This window comes from Poecilia reticulata, linkage group LG18 (assembly GCF_000633615.1).
Source record: "Poecilia reticulata strain Guanapo linkage group LG18, Guppy_female_1.0+MT, whole genome shotgun sequence".
NCBI lineage: Eukaryota > Metazoa > Chordata > Actinopteri > Cyprinodontiformes > Poeciliidae > Poecilia > Poecilia reticulata.
The window spans coordinates 8,127,200-8,144,103 of record NC_024348.1 but is presented as its reverse complement, the minus strand read 5'-3'; the positions used below and the strand labels follow the sequence as shown (position 1 = coordinate 8,144,103).

General features: G+C 39.2%; 2 protein-coding genes across 3 annotated transcripts; one reads left to right on the top strand and one right to left on the bottom strand.

Annotated features, from left to right (window-relative positions):
• Nucleotides 1-1,381: 1,381 nt before the first annotated feature.
• On the bottom strand, nucleotides 1,382-7,324 carry LOC103480405 (A-kinase anchor protein 11). Its single transcript, XM_008435339.1, has 2 exons — nucleotides 7,263-7,324; nucleotides 1,382-3,418 (listed from the first exon to the last, which is right to left on the bottom strand). The coding sequence occupies exon 2, from the start codon at nucleotides 3,410-3,412 to the stop codon at nucleotides 2,543-2,545; it is 870 nt and encodes a 289-aa protein (XP_008433561.1). The 5' UTR covers nucleotides 3,413-3,418; nucleotides 7,263-7,324; the 3' UTR covers nucleotides 1,382-2,542.
• Nucleotides 7,325-11,320: 3,996 nt separating this feature from the next.
• ccnb3 (cyclin B3) lies at nucleotides 11,321-16,309 on the top strand. 2 transcript variants are annotated; one of them, XM_008435338.1, is made up of 12 exons: nucleotides 11,321-11,467; nucleotides 11,684-11,815; nucleotides 11,954-12,037; nucleotides 12,642-12,754; nucleotides 12,842-13,010; nucleotides 13,629-13,727; nucleotides 13,817-13,909; nucleotides 14,043-14,180; nucleotides 14,271-14,426; nucleotides 14,536-14,685; nucleotides 15,847-15,977; nucleotides 16,069-16,309. In XM_008435338.1, the coding sequence occupies exons 2-12, from the start codon at nucleotides 11,732-11,734 to the stop codon at nucleotides 16,139-16,141; spliced, it is 1,290 nt and encodes a 429-aa protein (XP_008433560.1). In that variant the 5' UTR covers nucleotides 11,321-11,467; nucleotides 11,684-11,731; the 3' UTR covers nucleotides 16,142-16,309. The 2 variants fall into 2 exon arrangements, with proteins under 2 accessions (XP_008433560.1, XP_008433559.1); XM_008435337.1 differs by having other exon boundaries at nucleotides 11,681-11,815.
• Nucleotides 16,310-16,904: the final 595 nt, after the last annotated feature.

Genomic DNA, 16,904 nt, shown 5'->3' with positions numbered 1-16,904 from the left:
TCAATATTCAGCTTTGACAAATGGGTTAAGAAAAAGATGATTTACCATACATTTTCCGTAAGTATTGAGTGACCTTTCCAGTCACGTCATTCAATTTTTTAAATCACTGTGAGAAACACAGGTGCATACAATCAAACATGCCTTCTTCTGTTTATGAAAGAATGGGTTGCTTTCATGAGCTGGGTGGCTCGTTCCGTGCAATAACTCCATTTGTAAAAGAAATCCCAAATATTCAACTGTCAACTGTTGGCGGTTTCGTAATAAAGTTAAGGAGCAAAAGCAACGCGGGCATGGTAGTGGTAGGTTACGTAAAACCACAGAGTGGAGACAGTGAATGCTGAATGAAGTTGCCAACTGCCTCCAGAGTCAGTAACTACAGACCAATAAATGTGGTGAGGCCTTTGATTAGCTTAAAAACGGTACATAGAGTACTTCATGGGTTTGGATGGAATGACAATTTACATTACCAAGAACAATAAAGAGCTGGGTTCAATGGTGCAGAGCACACTGCCGCTGGACTCTCTTCTAGAAGAGACCAGCTCTTTTTTTGTCTTTCTTGACAAAGAAATAGCGATTCATCTTTCTTTGTTTCATAGAAAGACGAATCGCTCTTTTTCTGTCAGTGGGCAATTCTGGGTTGATACTCTTCAGGACAATGTTACTTCCTGACTGCAGTCTGCCAAATGTAAAGTGGGATGGATGGATGTATAGAGTTTTTTTCAATGAGAGTGAGAGGAACGCTTGACGTTGAAGCACACAAAGACATTTTTGACAATTTTCTGATCATCTTTGTGGGAAGAGTTTGGGGATGGTGCTTCCTGTTCCAACATGTCTGTAGACCTAGTTCACTGTTCAGAAAGACATGACTGAGAAAGTCTACACACAGGTCTGACCCTGCGTTCACTTAACACACCACCTTGGGATGAAAATGTCCAACATCAGTGCCTGACCCCACACATACTCTGTTCAACGAACGGTCAAAAATATCCATACATAGACATTTACAATCTGTTTGTTTAATTGTTTTTCAATCCATTTCACCCTTTATTCAACCTTAAAACACTGAAATTATCTTTTTCACAGAAGGTTCCTGACCAAGACTATACATCAAAATTGGCTTAAGACAAAATTTTAAATACTAACACATACAATATAAGTTGTAAAAACAGAATGTAAAGAGAACACCCAGCCTTGACCATAAAAATAATTCGGTTGGTGGAATAAATATTTCTCAGATGTGTTACATGCAGCTCTTCTTTTTCCTATGAACCCAACATATATAGAACTGTTCAGCATAAAACAAAGCAAACACATTCTGCATATTTTAAATTAGATACATGAAACACATTCAATTTACACTCTTTCAAATTAAGAGTTTTTTTTTTTTAAAGAAAAGAAAGAACAGCTTTGTATCCATACACCTAATCCTTTTTGGATTGGGCTGAAAACATACCAGAACATTTCTCCTGTGCTGCCATCTAAAGGGGATGTACTGCAACAGGTGCTGGATCCCTGAGGCTGCATGAGCTACAACCAAAGTACTACATCTGTTTTGGACTGGCACCATTATTTGGGCTCAGCAGGACAAAGCCACAAATATAGCCATTAGCATATTAGCTTTGAGCGAAACTAGCTTTATTTAGAAAGCCTAAAAAGGAAGTCAGAATACTAAACAATAAGACAGAAACCAAACTAAAAGGAACAGTTCCTTGTACAGGTTAGGTAGGAGCAGAACTTATCTGTTCTGCAGTAGATAAATCCTGGCATTTTATTTTATAAAAATCCAGATTAGCTTGTCCCCTGGGCTAAAGCCACAAGCTAGCCAGAGAGGTGCCCAAGAGCAATACAGAGGTTTATCATCTTAAAGCAGTTCCAGTTGTGAAAATGTTGTAGCAGTTTATGCCGATGCTATTTTGTGAGCTTGTGGTTGTGTTTAAAGTGTGAAGTCATTAGGATCAAACAGATGAGTGTTACACAGAAAATGAAGGCAGGAAACAGTTCGCAACCAAACGTCTTCCTGTGTGAAGCTTACCAAAAACAAAACATTTGAGGTTTTTTTGATCGTGGGGGAAAAAAATGTAAAAAATCGATTAGAAAAGTACATTTGCGTCAAAATCAATTCACCGCGGTTTACATGCACCCTGAGAAGATTTCTGCTTTTACATGTCTTTTGTGGTTACTCTGACTGGAAAGAATTCACGTGGTTTCACAATGGAAGAACACTGGTGGCGTACTACCTCCGACCTATATTTCTTTTTCAGATAATCATTGACTTCTATGCAAGTAGACAGATACAATGAAAACCCTCTGAGAAAGTTAATGAAGTACCATTTACATTAACACTATACGTGACTCGAGATGTTTTAAGAGGGGAAGAAGTCTACATATGCCTTGATCCCTTTCAGAGTAGCTCATATCTTTAGCCGTAATCTGGATTTTTACAGAATTAAGATGCCAAAAGGGTTATCTCCTGATGATGAAATATTACCTGCTCGAGACAATTTTGAAGGACCTCACGTTAAAACTCCTGAACAAACACGTACTAGTCAGACAGGAGGTCACATTTAGCTTTATCCAGCGATGAAGTGATGATTGTTTCAGCCAGTTGGTGAGCCAGCTGATCAAGATCGCTTTCATCCGACCCCTGCTGCTCGTTTTTCACGCTCAAGACCCAGCTTAACACGTCACACGACAGAACCTCTGCGAAAGCCTCCACGCTGGCTCCATGCGCCTTCAGGCCGTCTCTCGCCAGGTCTTTTGTAGATAGGGAATGCATCAGATGCTCCATCAGTTCCACTTGGGGGTCACTGATCACACCGCCCGAGTTGTTCTCCTTGTCTTTCGGAGTCGGTGGAGGAGGAGAGGGCAGGAAGACTTTTGCCAGTCCCCCTTTGAGCTTCCGAGCAAAACTGTTCCTGCTCCGCTCCAGCTCCGGGATGAGGGGGGTGGTCGGAGGGGCATCTGGGTAGTCCAGGGAACCTACAGCAGGAAGGCCCGATTGGTACAGAGGTGGATGGTTGGACTGAGAGTTTCTGTGGGTCTGTAATTCCCTTAAGGAAATCATCTCTAGTTCCAACAGGTCCTCTTCTTCTCCGGATGCAGGGGGCCCATTTTCAGCCTCTTCACAGTCATTCTTTTCAACATCTGATGGCGGATATTGAGGCAAGCAGACGTCTTTCAGAGCAACTTCAACTATTGCTGATGCCAACTCCTTGGCTAAGGTCTCCGGTGTTTGAATAGGTTGTAGGACCGCAGGTTCCAACTTTTCCATTTGCTCTAGAGAGGAGAGGATTATGTTGCCTGCAAGATTTTGGGCAAACTCGTTCAGAATGTCGGCGTACATGGAGATTCTTTTGCCAGAGGTTTCGGGAACGGGTTCTCGCCACTTTGAGTCTGCACTTAGAGTCTGCATTGGATCCTGTAAAGATAAAGACAATAAGCTACAATGCCTTCCTAAGGAATCCATGTTGAACTTTTGCAAACTTTGTCACATTACATTCTCAAACTTTAGCGTACTTTTGGAAATTTTATGTGATAACCCAACACAAAGTACGACACAAGTCCACAGTATAAGCTAAAAAAAAGGTTTGTATAAAGAAAAGTTAGTTGTACTTTTTGTCAATACTCTTAGTGAGAACTTTATGGGGAATGCACTTAGATTCAGTTTCATTTTTTTTATGTTTATTTCTACCAGCTTTTGACATCTAGAGACCTTTTCATGGATGTTTCTCTGCAAAGTGGCTCAAGCTCAATAAAATTGGATATAGGACATCTCTAAACATTAATTTTCTAATTTTTTCCCAAATTTTCATTGAGTTTTACGTCTGAACTTTAGCTCTGCCGTTTTAACACATGAACGAGCTCTGATCTGAACTATTTTCATCTATCTTTGCATCAACGAAGCACCTTGTTAGCTATAAATGAAGTCTATGTAAGTTTGGTATTATCTGAGCAGTTCACCTAATAAGAGTTCTAAAGACTTTTTTCCATAAGAGTGAGGTTTTTGCAACAGAAAACATGGTTCTTTCACATGAGCAAGATTTTAAGATTATATACCAGTGTACCAATCCAAAGGTAATTTGTTACACTGAGTTTCATTTTGGGACATCGAAGTAATACAACGGTCACACAGCTTTTCTGATTTCTTTTCGTAAACTGATTTGCGCTGGTCTTTCAGGAGAAATTAAAAGAAAATGCAAGTTTGTGATGATATTTTGTCAAAATATGAAAGAGTTCAAGTTCAACGTTTGGCACTATATGAGTTTTAGCATTTAAAAATTCCCAGAGCTTTTACTTTTATAGAAAGAATGACGCTAAGCATTTTTGTTTGAATGGCTTGGCTGCAATATTTCTCATTAAAAGCAAAAAAAAAAAAGGGAAAAACAAAGCTCAGTTTAAAGCATAGCAGGATACAAATTCTGCCCACAAATGGTGCCTCAGCTCTCTTCAGGGTCATAGTCTGCTTCGTTTTAGAGAAGAAGAAAAAAAAAGCTGATAAGCTACGAATTGACAGAAAGCTTCAAGAAACTTTAAAAGAGAGAATTGAGTTAGGAATCTTTCAAAGCAAGAGAAAGACCAGAGAAACAGAGAGAAAAGGAAGTCCCCCTCTGAAGCTTAGGATGGAAAGTAAGATAAGGGCCTCAACCACAGCCTGTCACCAGATGAGCTGTCAGCCAGTCCGGATGTGACAGGCAGAAAGTTCAGTTCAAAATTGCTCTGGCTCAAATTGCTGGCCTTGGCGGCAGCAGCAACCTGTCACTCACTCTGTGGAGCTTTTGGAATTCCAGCGAATTAGGCTGGGAAAGCAGGAAAACATCATGGGATAAACATCCAAATGTTTTGTCAAGACCAAGTCAAGTGTTGCTTGGTTCTGAAATCTATTTTATGCAAACAATAACACATAGAGTCATAAAAGTGTCACGGATCTACACAGTCTGCACGGCATGGATCAACCAAGGAAGAGGAAGTTTTCTAAATGTGGGATCATTTTGATCTTATCACAGAATAAGGTAAATTATTATTCTGTTCTCATTTTCACTTTTGATCATTTTTCTTTTGGATTATTCTAGTTCCTTTCTACGGGATATTTGAGTTTACATTAATTAACTTTTATTTATATTGCAGGTGAAAAACGTAGGATTTGCTCCCAGGTTTTGTCTTACTGTAACCGGAGCTCTTCCACGATGCTGAGGCTTCATCGTGAGGGAGGGGATGAACCGATTAACAATCCATGATAAACCCTGGTGTTTCCAGAAAGCAGGCGACTGAACTGGACCTTCAACTCAACCATCTGCTCCCAGTTCAAGTTTGTCATGATTGTTAATTGTGTTTATTTAATGTTCTTGCAAATCCCTGGACTCCAAAGTAACTCAGTAGCCACAAACTTATATTTATGCGTTGTTATTGTTCAATTGATATAAATATTTTTGCATGACCAGACTACTGAGAAATTTCTTGCCCAACTGGTTGTGTGCTTCTCTGTCAATAAGAAAAACTGTAGTTCTCCATATTAATGTGCCAACTTTTTTGTAGCAAAATCAGTCAGATTACTATTTTTATGATACTTTCTCTGGTACTGTTACAATTGACTGTCGTCCAAAATGAACAATGAGGCCATTTTTGGTTTTATGGCAACATGTGCCTCTAAATCTTTGGGGAGGCATTGTAAAATGGCAAATTGGTTAGGCCTTAAAATACCAGGTTATGCTAACGACATAGCTCTAAGGTGTCAAACTAGCATAGCAGATCATAAATAAAAGATAAAACTGGTGTAGCTTAAGTTAGTTTTGGCTTGTGGATGTTAATTTTTAAAGCCAAACTTAAATTACAACAACTTTGGCCAATACACCTGACGAGAAATACAAAAGCATGAACTGGGATAAATCTTGAGAACCAAGCTAATGTAAACAATACCGCTTTGCTAAGCTAGCAAAGCAAACTGTAAATAAATGATGACACTGCTGTAAAATTTCTTCCTGTTTTTTGAACACTTAATTTTAAGGTAAAGTAAGTTTACAAAAATGTGAGCCTCTAGAAACATAAAGAAAAATCAATGAGATGTCAGAAATGTGTTAATTATTTTAAAAAAAGGAAAACGTGTCAAGCTAGAATCACAGATCCAAAATAATAATAAAGAAACTCTAAAGTTACTTTGTGTAACTTTTTGTAGATGGTCATTTCTTTTTAGCTAAGTAAAATCTATATTTCGCACTTTTAAAAGACAAAACTACAGTGTAGGGTTTTTTTTAGATAAACTTAAACTAAATATAGCGCAGATTACAATGGAGCCACCTACATATGTTTTTTTATCATTCTGTAAACTTTAGCAACAACCTTTTATGGCAAACTAAGACAAAAACAGTTCATCTTCCCTTTTCGCATCTTCCTCCACCGCAAACTAGCATTTCGAGTATCACCAGAGGCATCCTGGGGTTTTTAATTCCACAAACCAGTCGCTCACAGCAAACACGTTTCCAACATTTTAATGGCTTGTTGAACTAATATCCTGCTGTCCGATCTGTCAATCAGGCAATAGGAAACATACAGACCGCAGAACGGGCGAGATGCAGAGTTCAGAGCAGATGTGGAACAAATTACAGCAAGAACAAAGAATGTTTTCTCCTGACAATGCGAGTTGTACACTCTGATGAGGCAGAGGAGCATCCGTCGAATTTGGGACGCCTTCTCATTATATTTTACAACCTCAAACATAAAATGTTGACCCTGGCCATTGTGTGTTAAATTAATGACACCAGTACGCCTCTGTTGGAGTTTTAACAAGCAACCAAATGCACTACATGTGCAGTAAGTACAAAGGCAGTTTTAAGTGTGTTTTGTGTTTGACTGAACCCTCACTTGACCTTTGATGAAGGTTTTATTTTTGTCCTCTTTCTTTCCCACTGGTTCATCTGTTGAGAGGGAGTGAGGGGGAAATAAAACCTCTTCTGCAAGAAGCTATTTTAGGTTTGTGTGAATATCCCAAGCCATCATTTCCTTCAGGGAAAATAAAATGACTGAGAAGAAATTCAAAAATGCCTCAAATAAAAGTTAATAAACATATAAGCTGTCAGAACTAAAAAGAGACAGACTATGTTGAGAGTGGAAGATAGAAAAGACAAGAAAAATATTGAGTGAAAATACAGAAAGAGTCCTGAGAGTTAACTTGATGTACGGTAAGTTAACGTATACGAAGCTTAAAACTGAAAAAGAAAGACGTGAAGCAACAGGCAGCCTGAACTATGTCGGCATGTAGGCGAACTTACCACATTGGAGCTTGGTGCACAGTGTCTTCAGTGTAAATGGGTGACATGGGAAAGGGTTCACCAGTTTTGCTCACTTCCTGTAAGTTTCTGTAAGTGTACTTGTGCGTGGGAGGAGCCAGTTTAAGAAATTTACAGCACTGAGAAAAAAATAGGAAGTGGCAGAGGACGGTGTTGTACTGTCGACTGGTTCCGTTGACGTTTCGGTTTGCTTGGTTGAAATCTAGAGACCACGTTTTCTTTAGAACACATTTGTTTCAATTTTTGTTTAAGTTTGCATCTGTAGTTAAGTTTGATAAATATGTAAAAAAAAAAAAAAAAAAAGACAAAAAAAAAAAGAAAGTCAAGAAACCACACATGCAGCTAATAGTTGATGAGTGATGATGCTGCATGTCGCCACCTTCCTAAAAATAATGGGCTAAGTCGTTGTTTTCTTAAAAGTGATGTTTTTTTTAATTTGCCTAAAACACATTTTTAAAAAAAGGGGTGGTGATTTTTTTTTCTTTTTTCAAAATTGCTTTTGGAAAAAAAAAAGAAAAAAAGACTTAGGCCATTATTTTAGGACGGTGGGGATATGAAACACCAAATTCTGCCACTCATGCATAACATGATAGAAACCTGAGAAAAAAGTACTGAGAGCAACAAGGAGGAGAAAGTAAGAGGAAAAGTTGGTTATGGAGGCCTAATCCTGCCATAATTAGCAATACGTACATAAATACATAAATGTTCAACAAATAAATAAGCATGTGTTTAAATGTGCAAAAAAAAAAAATACAGTAAATAAATAAATGTTGGCAGTACTTAAACTATACAATTGAATTTGATATTACAGCCTAGAACCTTTGTATTTCTTTAAAAGTTGTAAATAATTTAGTATAAAAATATCTGAGATTTATGTGAAAAAGTGTTTGGATCCTTCCTGATTTCCTAGTTTGTTGTTTTTTTTGCTGTTTGTCACTCTAAAAGAATATCAAACCTATTTAAATATTGATTAAAGACAAGAAAACAAAATCAGGCCTGGGTTTTAAACCACAGTTATGTTTTAAAAGGGTCGGGTAGTCACATTTCATACATGGCCGGGTAGGCTTGGATTTTTTTGAACCGTTTCCACCAAAAAACCCCAGAACTTCACGTTCAAACCCCACCCATGTATCAAAAACGATCTGCGGAGTTAGGTACATGAAATGATGTATGTTGAGGGTTTACTCAGAGAAGACATAACTCTTTCTGACAGGTCAAAGGAAAAAGGTCTTGGCTTTAGCTTAAATTTATTTCTATCCACGTACTAAGACAAAAAAAAAAATTACGGCCTCAGTTCTTGATACTCTTACAAGAATCCAAACGTCTGGCAGTGAGATGCTTGTTTGCTGCCAGTTTTCTCTTTTTTTCCATCTTCACCTGTTCTTGGAGTGTACTCAAAATTTCATGACCATCTATTATCTAATGCAGTGTTTCTCAACCTTTTTCGGCCCAGCCCCCCCCTTAGCCCTTTATCCAGGTCCCTCACCGCCCCCACCAAAGAATTTGCAGGCTACTTTGCACTGACCATTATTTTATCATTAATATTACTATCACTATTGTAGATGTTTTGATTTTTATGCTTGTTTCTGTATTTATCATCAAAAATAATTTCCCACATTAATCATAGCTCTTCTCTTCAGTGTTTGTCAGTTTCTGGTGGTGCAGCTCTGTGCTGCCTTCAGGAGAATGGGACATCAGAGTATCATCCATAAAACTTCACCCACATGGCATTTATTGTGCAAACCAGAGCTTTCGGCGGAAAAACAAAAGTTCCAGGTTCTTTTAATGCCATACAAATATGAGACAGAAACATGGATTATATCTTTATATAGACCCGTCTATTGATTATAGATTAATAGTTTTACTGGACAGAAATTACAAAGAACAAATCTGGTTCTTAATCAAATCCTAATGAGTCAAATTGAAAGTGTCATGGAGTCGTCAGCCTCATGACATTAACACCGACATGAAAAATAATATTAAAGAAATAAATATATCAAATCTAATTAAAAACATAAATAAGTGATCAGTTCTTTACTGTTATGGTCTGTAAGATATATTTATTCTCAGTACTAGATATGGTCTCAACAAACCCATGACATTTCAACAATATTATTTTACCTTTAATCTGGAAATAGTGTCTGTTTATTCTTGCCATACAGTTCTCTGTATTAATTATTGCTCTAAAGGTCTTGCCATACCAGTTTATTCCTCTGTATTTACTTTAGTTTCTTAGTTTATTCTTGCATTTTGTTCTTCATTCATTTCAATTTAGTTTCATTTGATTAATATTATCCTCTCTTGGTTTATTGCTATGTCCACTTTAGTTTCTTTCCTGTTGCTAGATTTATTTTATCGTTTATTGACCATCAGTAATCTTCACTCATCACCTGCTGCGCTGCCTAATCGTCATGTGTTTCACATCATGTGTTGATTTTTCACAGTTCAGCGTCGGACTCTCTGTTTTTATGCCATAATTCACATCTAGTTCGTCGCTCCGTTTTATGTTCCGCTTCTCCTGTTTCAGAGTTTTGCGCAATGTGCGCGTCTTTTTTTTTTAAGCCCCTAAGGTGCAGGGCGGTTAGGAAGCGTATCGATGGGGAAAAGGCAGACTGATATACATCTTTTAAAACAACGGAAACATTCTCTGCATTCTGATTATTGAAATTTGAAAGTGCTGTGTTGTTCTATCACCCCCGTTTCATACCGGACCACTTACAGCACCGGTGTTAACGCTATAAAAAGAACGCCCTCTATCATGGTATCACCCATGGAGGGATTTCTTGATTTAAATGGGTTCATTTTTCAGAGGGACACACAGTGAGGGTATCATGATTTTAGCTACCAGTAGCAGGAGAACGGAGCTGCGCCAAGAAGCTAACAGAAGCTAACAAACACTGAATAGTAGAAGAGCTGCCATCGATACAGTTGCAGCCAAGCATGTTTTAATGTTACACAATACAGTTTTACCAAGTTGCTCAAAGTCTAAACTGGCATTGTTGTGCATTTAAGATGTAAAGTTTACCTTCGACCAAACGCCCCCCAAATCATCCCAGCGCCCCCCTTTTGTAAAAATGTCCGCCAGCGCCCCCTGCTGTCCTCTGAACGCCCCCTGGGGGGCGCTACCGCCCACGTTGAGAACTGTTGATGCAACTCCTCTGTATTTCTGAGTCCCAACAGGCCAGTTATTATTCTAACCTGTGATAAAGATGTGTAAAAACTCAAAAATCTAAGACATCCTATTTTGTTGCTTGTCGTTTTTTTGCTAAAGGAATGTTCACCTTGGTTTTGACATGTATGAAATGATAAATTACTTGTCTTTTTTTCTGTTACTTCCTATTCTGCCATGAATGCACTACAGAATTGGATGAATATTTGAAAAGTCTTAGAATTAACTCACCCTATTTCTTCATGTGAGCATTTCCATTCAATGACCACACAAACAAATGAAAAGTATGTATTTTATAAGTGTAATAATTTGATTCCAGTGTAGTGAAGACGTTTCCTTTCAGCAATTAAAAAGCACATCAAGAAATCAAAAGATGCCCTTTGAAAAGTTTAAAGTAGATTTATTTATTTACTCAGTAGCTAAACGATAACAGGTAGACGGAGAACACGTGTATGTATCCCATGAGATGACAGGTTACTGCAATTTAAAACCTCCCTGAACAAAACAGCAACAAAGCCCTTAAAGCGTGAATTTCTATTGGTTGTCATGAGTTTGAATACCTCTAGAGCTCCTCCCTGTTCTTTTAAGGTGTGTTTGTTTTCGAACAGACGGGTTCGTCGTCATTTTCAGAAACATGCTACATTTAGAAAGGAATAGTCATTACTTGTATAAAAGAGGTTTTTTTATACAGTAAATGTAAGCAATTAAAATACCCCTACAATGATTTTTGAAAATGTATTTTTGGGCTAAAGCACGTTAATTTCTTTAACTCCGCGATAGTGCACCGGTAGGAGCTGGTACTTATAACCAGCGCTTCTGATCAACTGCATTCTGTTCCGCTTCCTGATTGGTCCGTTTGGCTCAAATTCTAGCCAATGAAAGCAAGGCGCAGGAGATTCAGATCCTCAGCTGAAAGCGCTTCCGACTGTGAAGCAACGCTGCTAAATTGGAATAAATATTCCAGAAAAGGCTACTCTCTACTGTCTAAACTGGATTTAACAGAGCGAAGCACACTAAGGTAAGACTAAATTTCGGCGTCTTCGAGCACAGAGCCGTTTCGAGGAAACCCCGCCCGTCATGCAAGCTCAGCCACAGAGACTCCCTTTTTTATGCGAGCGAGTTTAAATTAGCCTCTGTGCTAAAGCCGTGAAGAGGTTTTTTTCATTTTTTTTGCTTTGTTTTTTGGTGTAAGTGCGCCATTTTATGCTTTCCTTGTGTGCAATCCAAACAGCAGCGGCGACTGGACAGTTGTTTTCGCGGGATAAAGGTGAACGAAGCTGCCATGCCTTTCACAAGAGGGAAGAAAAACAAAGAGGCTGCAGGGAACAAGGCATCCAGGGTGAATGGAGCAGCCTCGGAGAACCAGGTGAGGGGAATGGGCAACAGAAATCTCTCTTTAAGTCGCCAAACAAAGCATGCAACGAAACGGTGTGACCGTGCACGTACTACAACGATGCAATACATGCAAGAGGATTTGCATGATTTGTTGTGCTGCTTGTTTCAGGAAGAGGCCACTCAGGTGAAGCGGTCCTCGTCTCCTCCTCATGGAGCTCCCAAGAAGAGGACTGCCTTCATCGACATCACCAATGTGAGTTCTGCGTGTCTGTCTTTAGAAAAATATGGCAACTTGCGTAACTCGACCTGAAAAGTAGCATTAAAGCTAGGCGCAACATGTTGCCTAGAGGAGACGCAATGTATCAAGTATTGGCAATGGGAGTGGATGATTGGGGCAGCGAGGAGATCATTTCTACTATTTCTTTCTTTTTCTTTTTTTAGAAAAAATATTAAAATATTGTACCAAAACGGAATCCCTGTATTATGTCACATAAGTGCAAAGGTTGCCATCATTTGGTGCAACTTTCCTTGTTTGTGATGCACCAACTACAATGTAGTCTTTCACACAAGTTCTTTTTTTCCCCCTTTTTTGTGGTCCAGCTGTATGCTTTGATAAATGCTGCGTTCCAGTTACCTCGGAACTCTGAGCTACGTTTGACGTCAAACGCGATGTAACAGCGTCCCAGTTAAAAAGTCGCATTTTCAACGTGGCGCTGCCCAGAGATGATGTTCGCAGGACCTCTTACAAACATTTTAAGCTTTAACTTGATCAATTTGAAATTTTTCTTTTGCACACATGATTTTATTTATGCACTTTAAAGATTACTACTTGAAATTCTCATCCAATCTGTCTCCAGGCTCACAAGGTGACGATCAGCCTTCCAGGTAGGAAGAGGGATTCGGCGAAGAAAGTTGAAAAGAAGACCAACTCTGCCTCGGTGCTGTCAAAGAATCAAACAAACCTACAAAAGTACGTTTTAAAGATCTTCTGGGTTTATATTCTGTCGTTGTTCTTCTCGCTCGTTGCCTTCACCTCCCTGCCGCTCTCCTTCTGCAGGTCGTCATCCGTGAGCTCCGAGGGATCGCCGGCCGCGAAAGAGAGGTCCGACGTAGAGGAGAAGAAGAACGAGGAGCCGCAGAAGGATGACTCGTCTCTGGCAGAAGAACCTGTAGATGTTTCATCCCCTGCAGCCCGGGAAGTGCCGGCACACATCCAGAGGCAGCCTGTAAGAAGAGCAGTGCATTTCTAAAACTACGCTCACACAGCAGGTCTTGATGCTCGACTCCGAAAAGCGACATGCGTGCGCATGAGAACATTGACGTCACTCGGCAGCATTATTACTTTACGGAAGTAATAATGGACAGTCGTTTATGGATCCATTTTTAAAGTTTAATCAGTAATGGGAATTGACAATATTGTCACGAAATCATGACAAGATGAAGGAAGTTAATTGAAAAGCACAACTACTAGCAATGGTCTTGTGGAGCATCGACGGCAATGTCAGTGGAGAAGTCTGTTTGGATGTGGAGTCGGAGCCAACTGTGGTGGGATTGTGATGCGCTTCAGCGTCCATGAGTTCAGAATTATAATTTTCAGCTGCTGTTTATGTCCGGATTTACCGAGCCTGGCTTCTTCTGGTTCATAATAATTACACGTCTCATCAAGGGCATAAAAATTGGTTAAAATGCGACCTGACCATGCGAAGACTAGAAATGAGCCGTTCAGTTGGGGGTGGAAAAAGCCGCATTTGAGTCGGTCAGGGTTGCCTGCTGTGTGAACGTAGCCTAAAGTTGGCTAAAAGTAAGCCTCGTGTTTTAACTCCACATTCCTTGGACTTGTACAGATCCCAGAAGAGTTCGACATCGACTCTGATAACTCTGAAGACTGTTACATGTGTCCCGAGTATGCAAAGGATATCTTCGACTACCTTAAAAAGAGAGAGGTGAGGGAACTCTAGAAAGCCTTTAACATTGAGTTCTATGTTCCTTTTGTTGTTAGTTCAGCTCCATAATCCTCATTGTTCACTTTCAGGAAAAGTTTGTCCTTTCCAACTACATGGACAAGCAGCCCTACCTCAGCCCAGACATGAGGGCGATCCTGATCGATTGGCTGGTTGAAGTCCAGGTGATTTATTCAGCCAGTGTGTTTGTGGGAAAAGATCAAAGCATCTTCTGATCTAAGAAAAACATTTTGATAACTTGAACAGCGGTTGCCTGTCTGATCTCTTGATCGTGCTTTTTTTCTTTCCTCAACGTAGGAGAACTTTGAGCTGTTCCACGAGACCCTCTACTTGGCCGTGAAGTTGACAGACCACTACTTGTCAAAAGTCCCCATCCACAGGGATTTGTTGCAGCTTGTCGGTTCTACCGCCCTGCTGATCGCCTGCAAATTTGAGGTGAGAACTTTTTTTTTTTTTTTTTTTCCAGCTGGTTTGAAGTGACATTTCAGTTTGAACCGTTTTGAGTCTTTTCGTCGTCGGTTGCAGGAGCGCTGCCCGCCCCCCGTCGAGGATTTCCTCTACATCTGCGACGACGCTTACAAACGGCGCGAGCTCATCGGCATTGAAGCCAACATCCTGAAAACGCTGTCGTTCGACATCAACATTCCCATCCCGTATCGGTTCCTCAGACGCTACGCCAGGGTGGGTCAGCTTTAGTCGTAAATGATGTTTTTCAGCAGAGCAATTGAAGACGTCAGGTCTAACTTGGCGTAACCTTTTTTTTTTTTTTTTTTTCCCTTCTTCCCTGCAGTGTGTGAATGCTGGCATGGACACGCTGACTCTGGCTCGCTTCTTCTGTGAGATGAGTCTGATGGAGATCGACTTTGTGGAGGAGCGGGGCTCACGGCTGGCATCAGCCTGCCTGCTGATGGCGCTGGTCACCAAAAACCTGGGAGGATGGGTAAGTTACCTCTACCTGAAACAAGAACCTAAACCACAGCTGCTCTTGCTTTCACTTTTTTTGAATTGGTGATGGATTTCAGAGCAGAAATTGGCCCAAATTTTAACTGTACTTTTTTCTTTTCTTTAATGGGTTTCCCCTGTTTGGGCTTTTTTGATCACTAACTGAATCTTGTGCATGTAGATCAGCAATGAGGATTGGTAATTTCCTCCAATATGGAATATATTCAGAAGTTCACAGATGGGATGTGTCCAAACTCAGAGGCTGCGTCCTTCAAAGTCTGCATTTGAAAGCTGATTATGTATTGCCTTTCATATCAGTCAACATCGATTAATTTAAGTTTTTTTTTGTTTTAAAGATCTGAAATATTGACAAACTGGTGCTGCGATGCACAGTTTTGACTCCACTTCATTTTATTTTTAAGCAGTTTAGTTCTGAATTTTTTTTTGAAGGGCAATTTTGTTTGTGGACTTTATAATTTGTTTATGGGTTGAGTAATGTTTTATTTCCGTTTTTTAGATGGTTAAAATATTTTCCAGTTTCAATTATCATTGCTCTTTGCAAAATTAAAGTTTATTGACCTTTGACAGGGTCAACTTGACAGTATTACTTGACAATTGTTTTGAGACCATTATAATTTTTCACAATAAATTATCATCTAGGAAAAATTGTTATTGTGACAGACCTGCCTACATCCCCCAGAAAGCTGTGCGGTTTTGGATTGGAGTTCAGTGAAACTATTGAGCATTCCTATCGACATTAATACATGTCTGTCGTGTATTAATATTGGCATTTAGTTATACCCCAGCCCTACAATTTCATCAGTGATGCAACAAAGACTGCCCCAATATGAAGGCTCCTCCCAAAGCGTTCTTCTTTTCTCTGGATTTGAAGAACAAGTCTATCAGTAACAACCCAATGTATCCCAAGAGCCATTGCAGGCCGAACGGGAAACTTTTGTTCAACAAAATGGTGGACGAAGCGGGAGACGAGTACATCTTAGAAGTATATTAAAATCTAATATTACAAAGATAGAAGCTTATATTGGTTAAGTGGTGACAGTTTTTGCCAAAGTACTTTTACAATAGACTGCAAACATCTCATGAAATGTTAAACCCCAAAGCTGGATGTAACTTTTCCTCCGTGTTGTTGCTCCTGCAGTGCCCCATCCTGCAGTTCCACTCTGGCTATCAGGTGTCTGACTTCAAGCCTGTGGTCAGAAAACTCCACTCTATGCTTCAAGCTCCATCCGACGATAACCTGAAAACCATCCGGAACAAATACTCTCATAAGTAAGTCTGCAAACAAAAATACACTTAGAGATATTGCTGTTCTGAGCTGACAGGTTGAATAATCCAGAATAATTTATTTATTTCCCCCCAGGGTATTTTTTGAAGTAGCTTCTCTTCCTTTGGTTGACATTAATGTCTTGGAGAAAGCCTTGGCCTCTTCGTGAAGATGGAGAAATGCTCTAAAAGACTTAAGTTGAGTGAAGGCTCTCATTAGGACAAAAAAGTTGTACATAATTTAATGTTTAATATTTATATGTTGTCCAGTTTGTCTTCCGTGTGAAGTTGGCAATAAAACCAGTTCTCAAGGAGTGTTCTTAATGTGGGCATTGTTATTAACATGTTGAACTTATTTTATCAGTGGATTTTTTTTTTTTATATCTAGGTTTTTATAAGATCAGTGAAATTGTAATTCATTAGTAATCTGTAAACTCCTGTGTGTGTGTATACTTACTAATGAATTATGCACTGGCCCACAATTTTAAAAAATTGTTCACGTTAGCAGCTATGCATGCATTTCTGGTTGTACAGTGTTTATCATGTTAAGCTAATAATTTGTATAAAAGAACCAAATAATGCTATTCCTTTTTTTTTTTTTCTTTTTTTTGTCATGCTGTTATGCAAAGTTTTAAAATAAAGAAATGTTTTACCCTTTACTCCAATGAATGATTATTTCACTTTTATTTAGACATTTACCGATTATTTCATTGCGTTTTAGTGACTTAGAGTTGCAAGTTTAATTTCTGGTGACTGTAATTCTTCTTTTTGACCACTAGAGGTCGGTGTCGCAACATGAATGATTTTGTATGTTTTCTGACTGACGGGATCACAAAGGACTGGGAAAGAAACTTGGGAGGTAAAGGACTTGTTGCATAAATACAAACTTATTGGATGTAAAAATGATACAAAGACTTAAAGATTCACACTAGT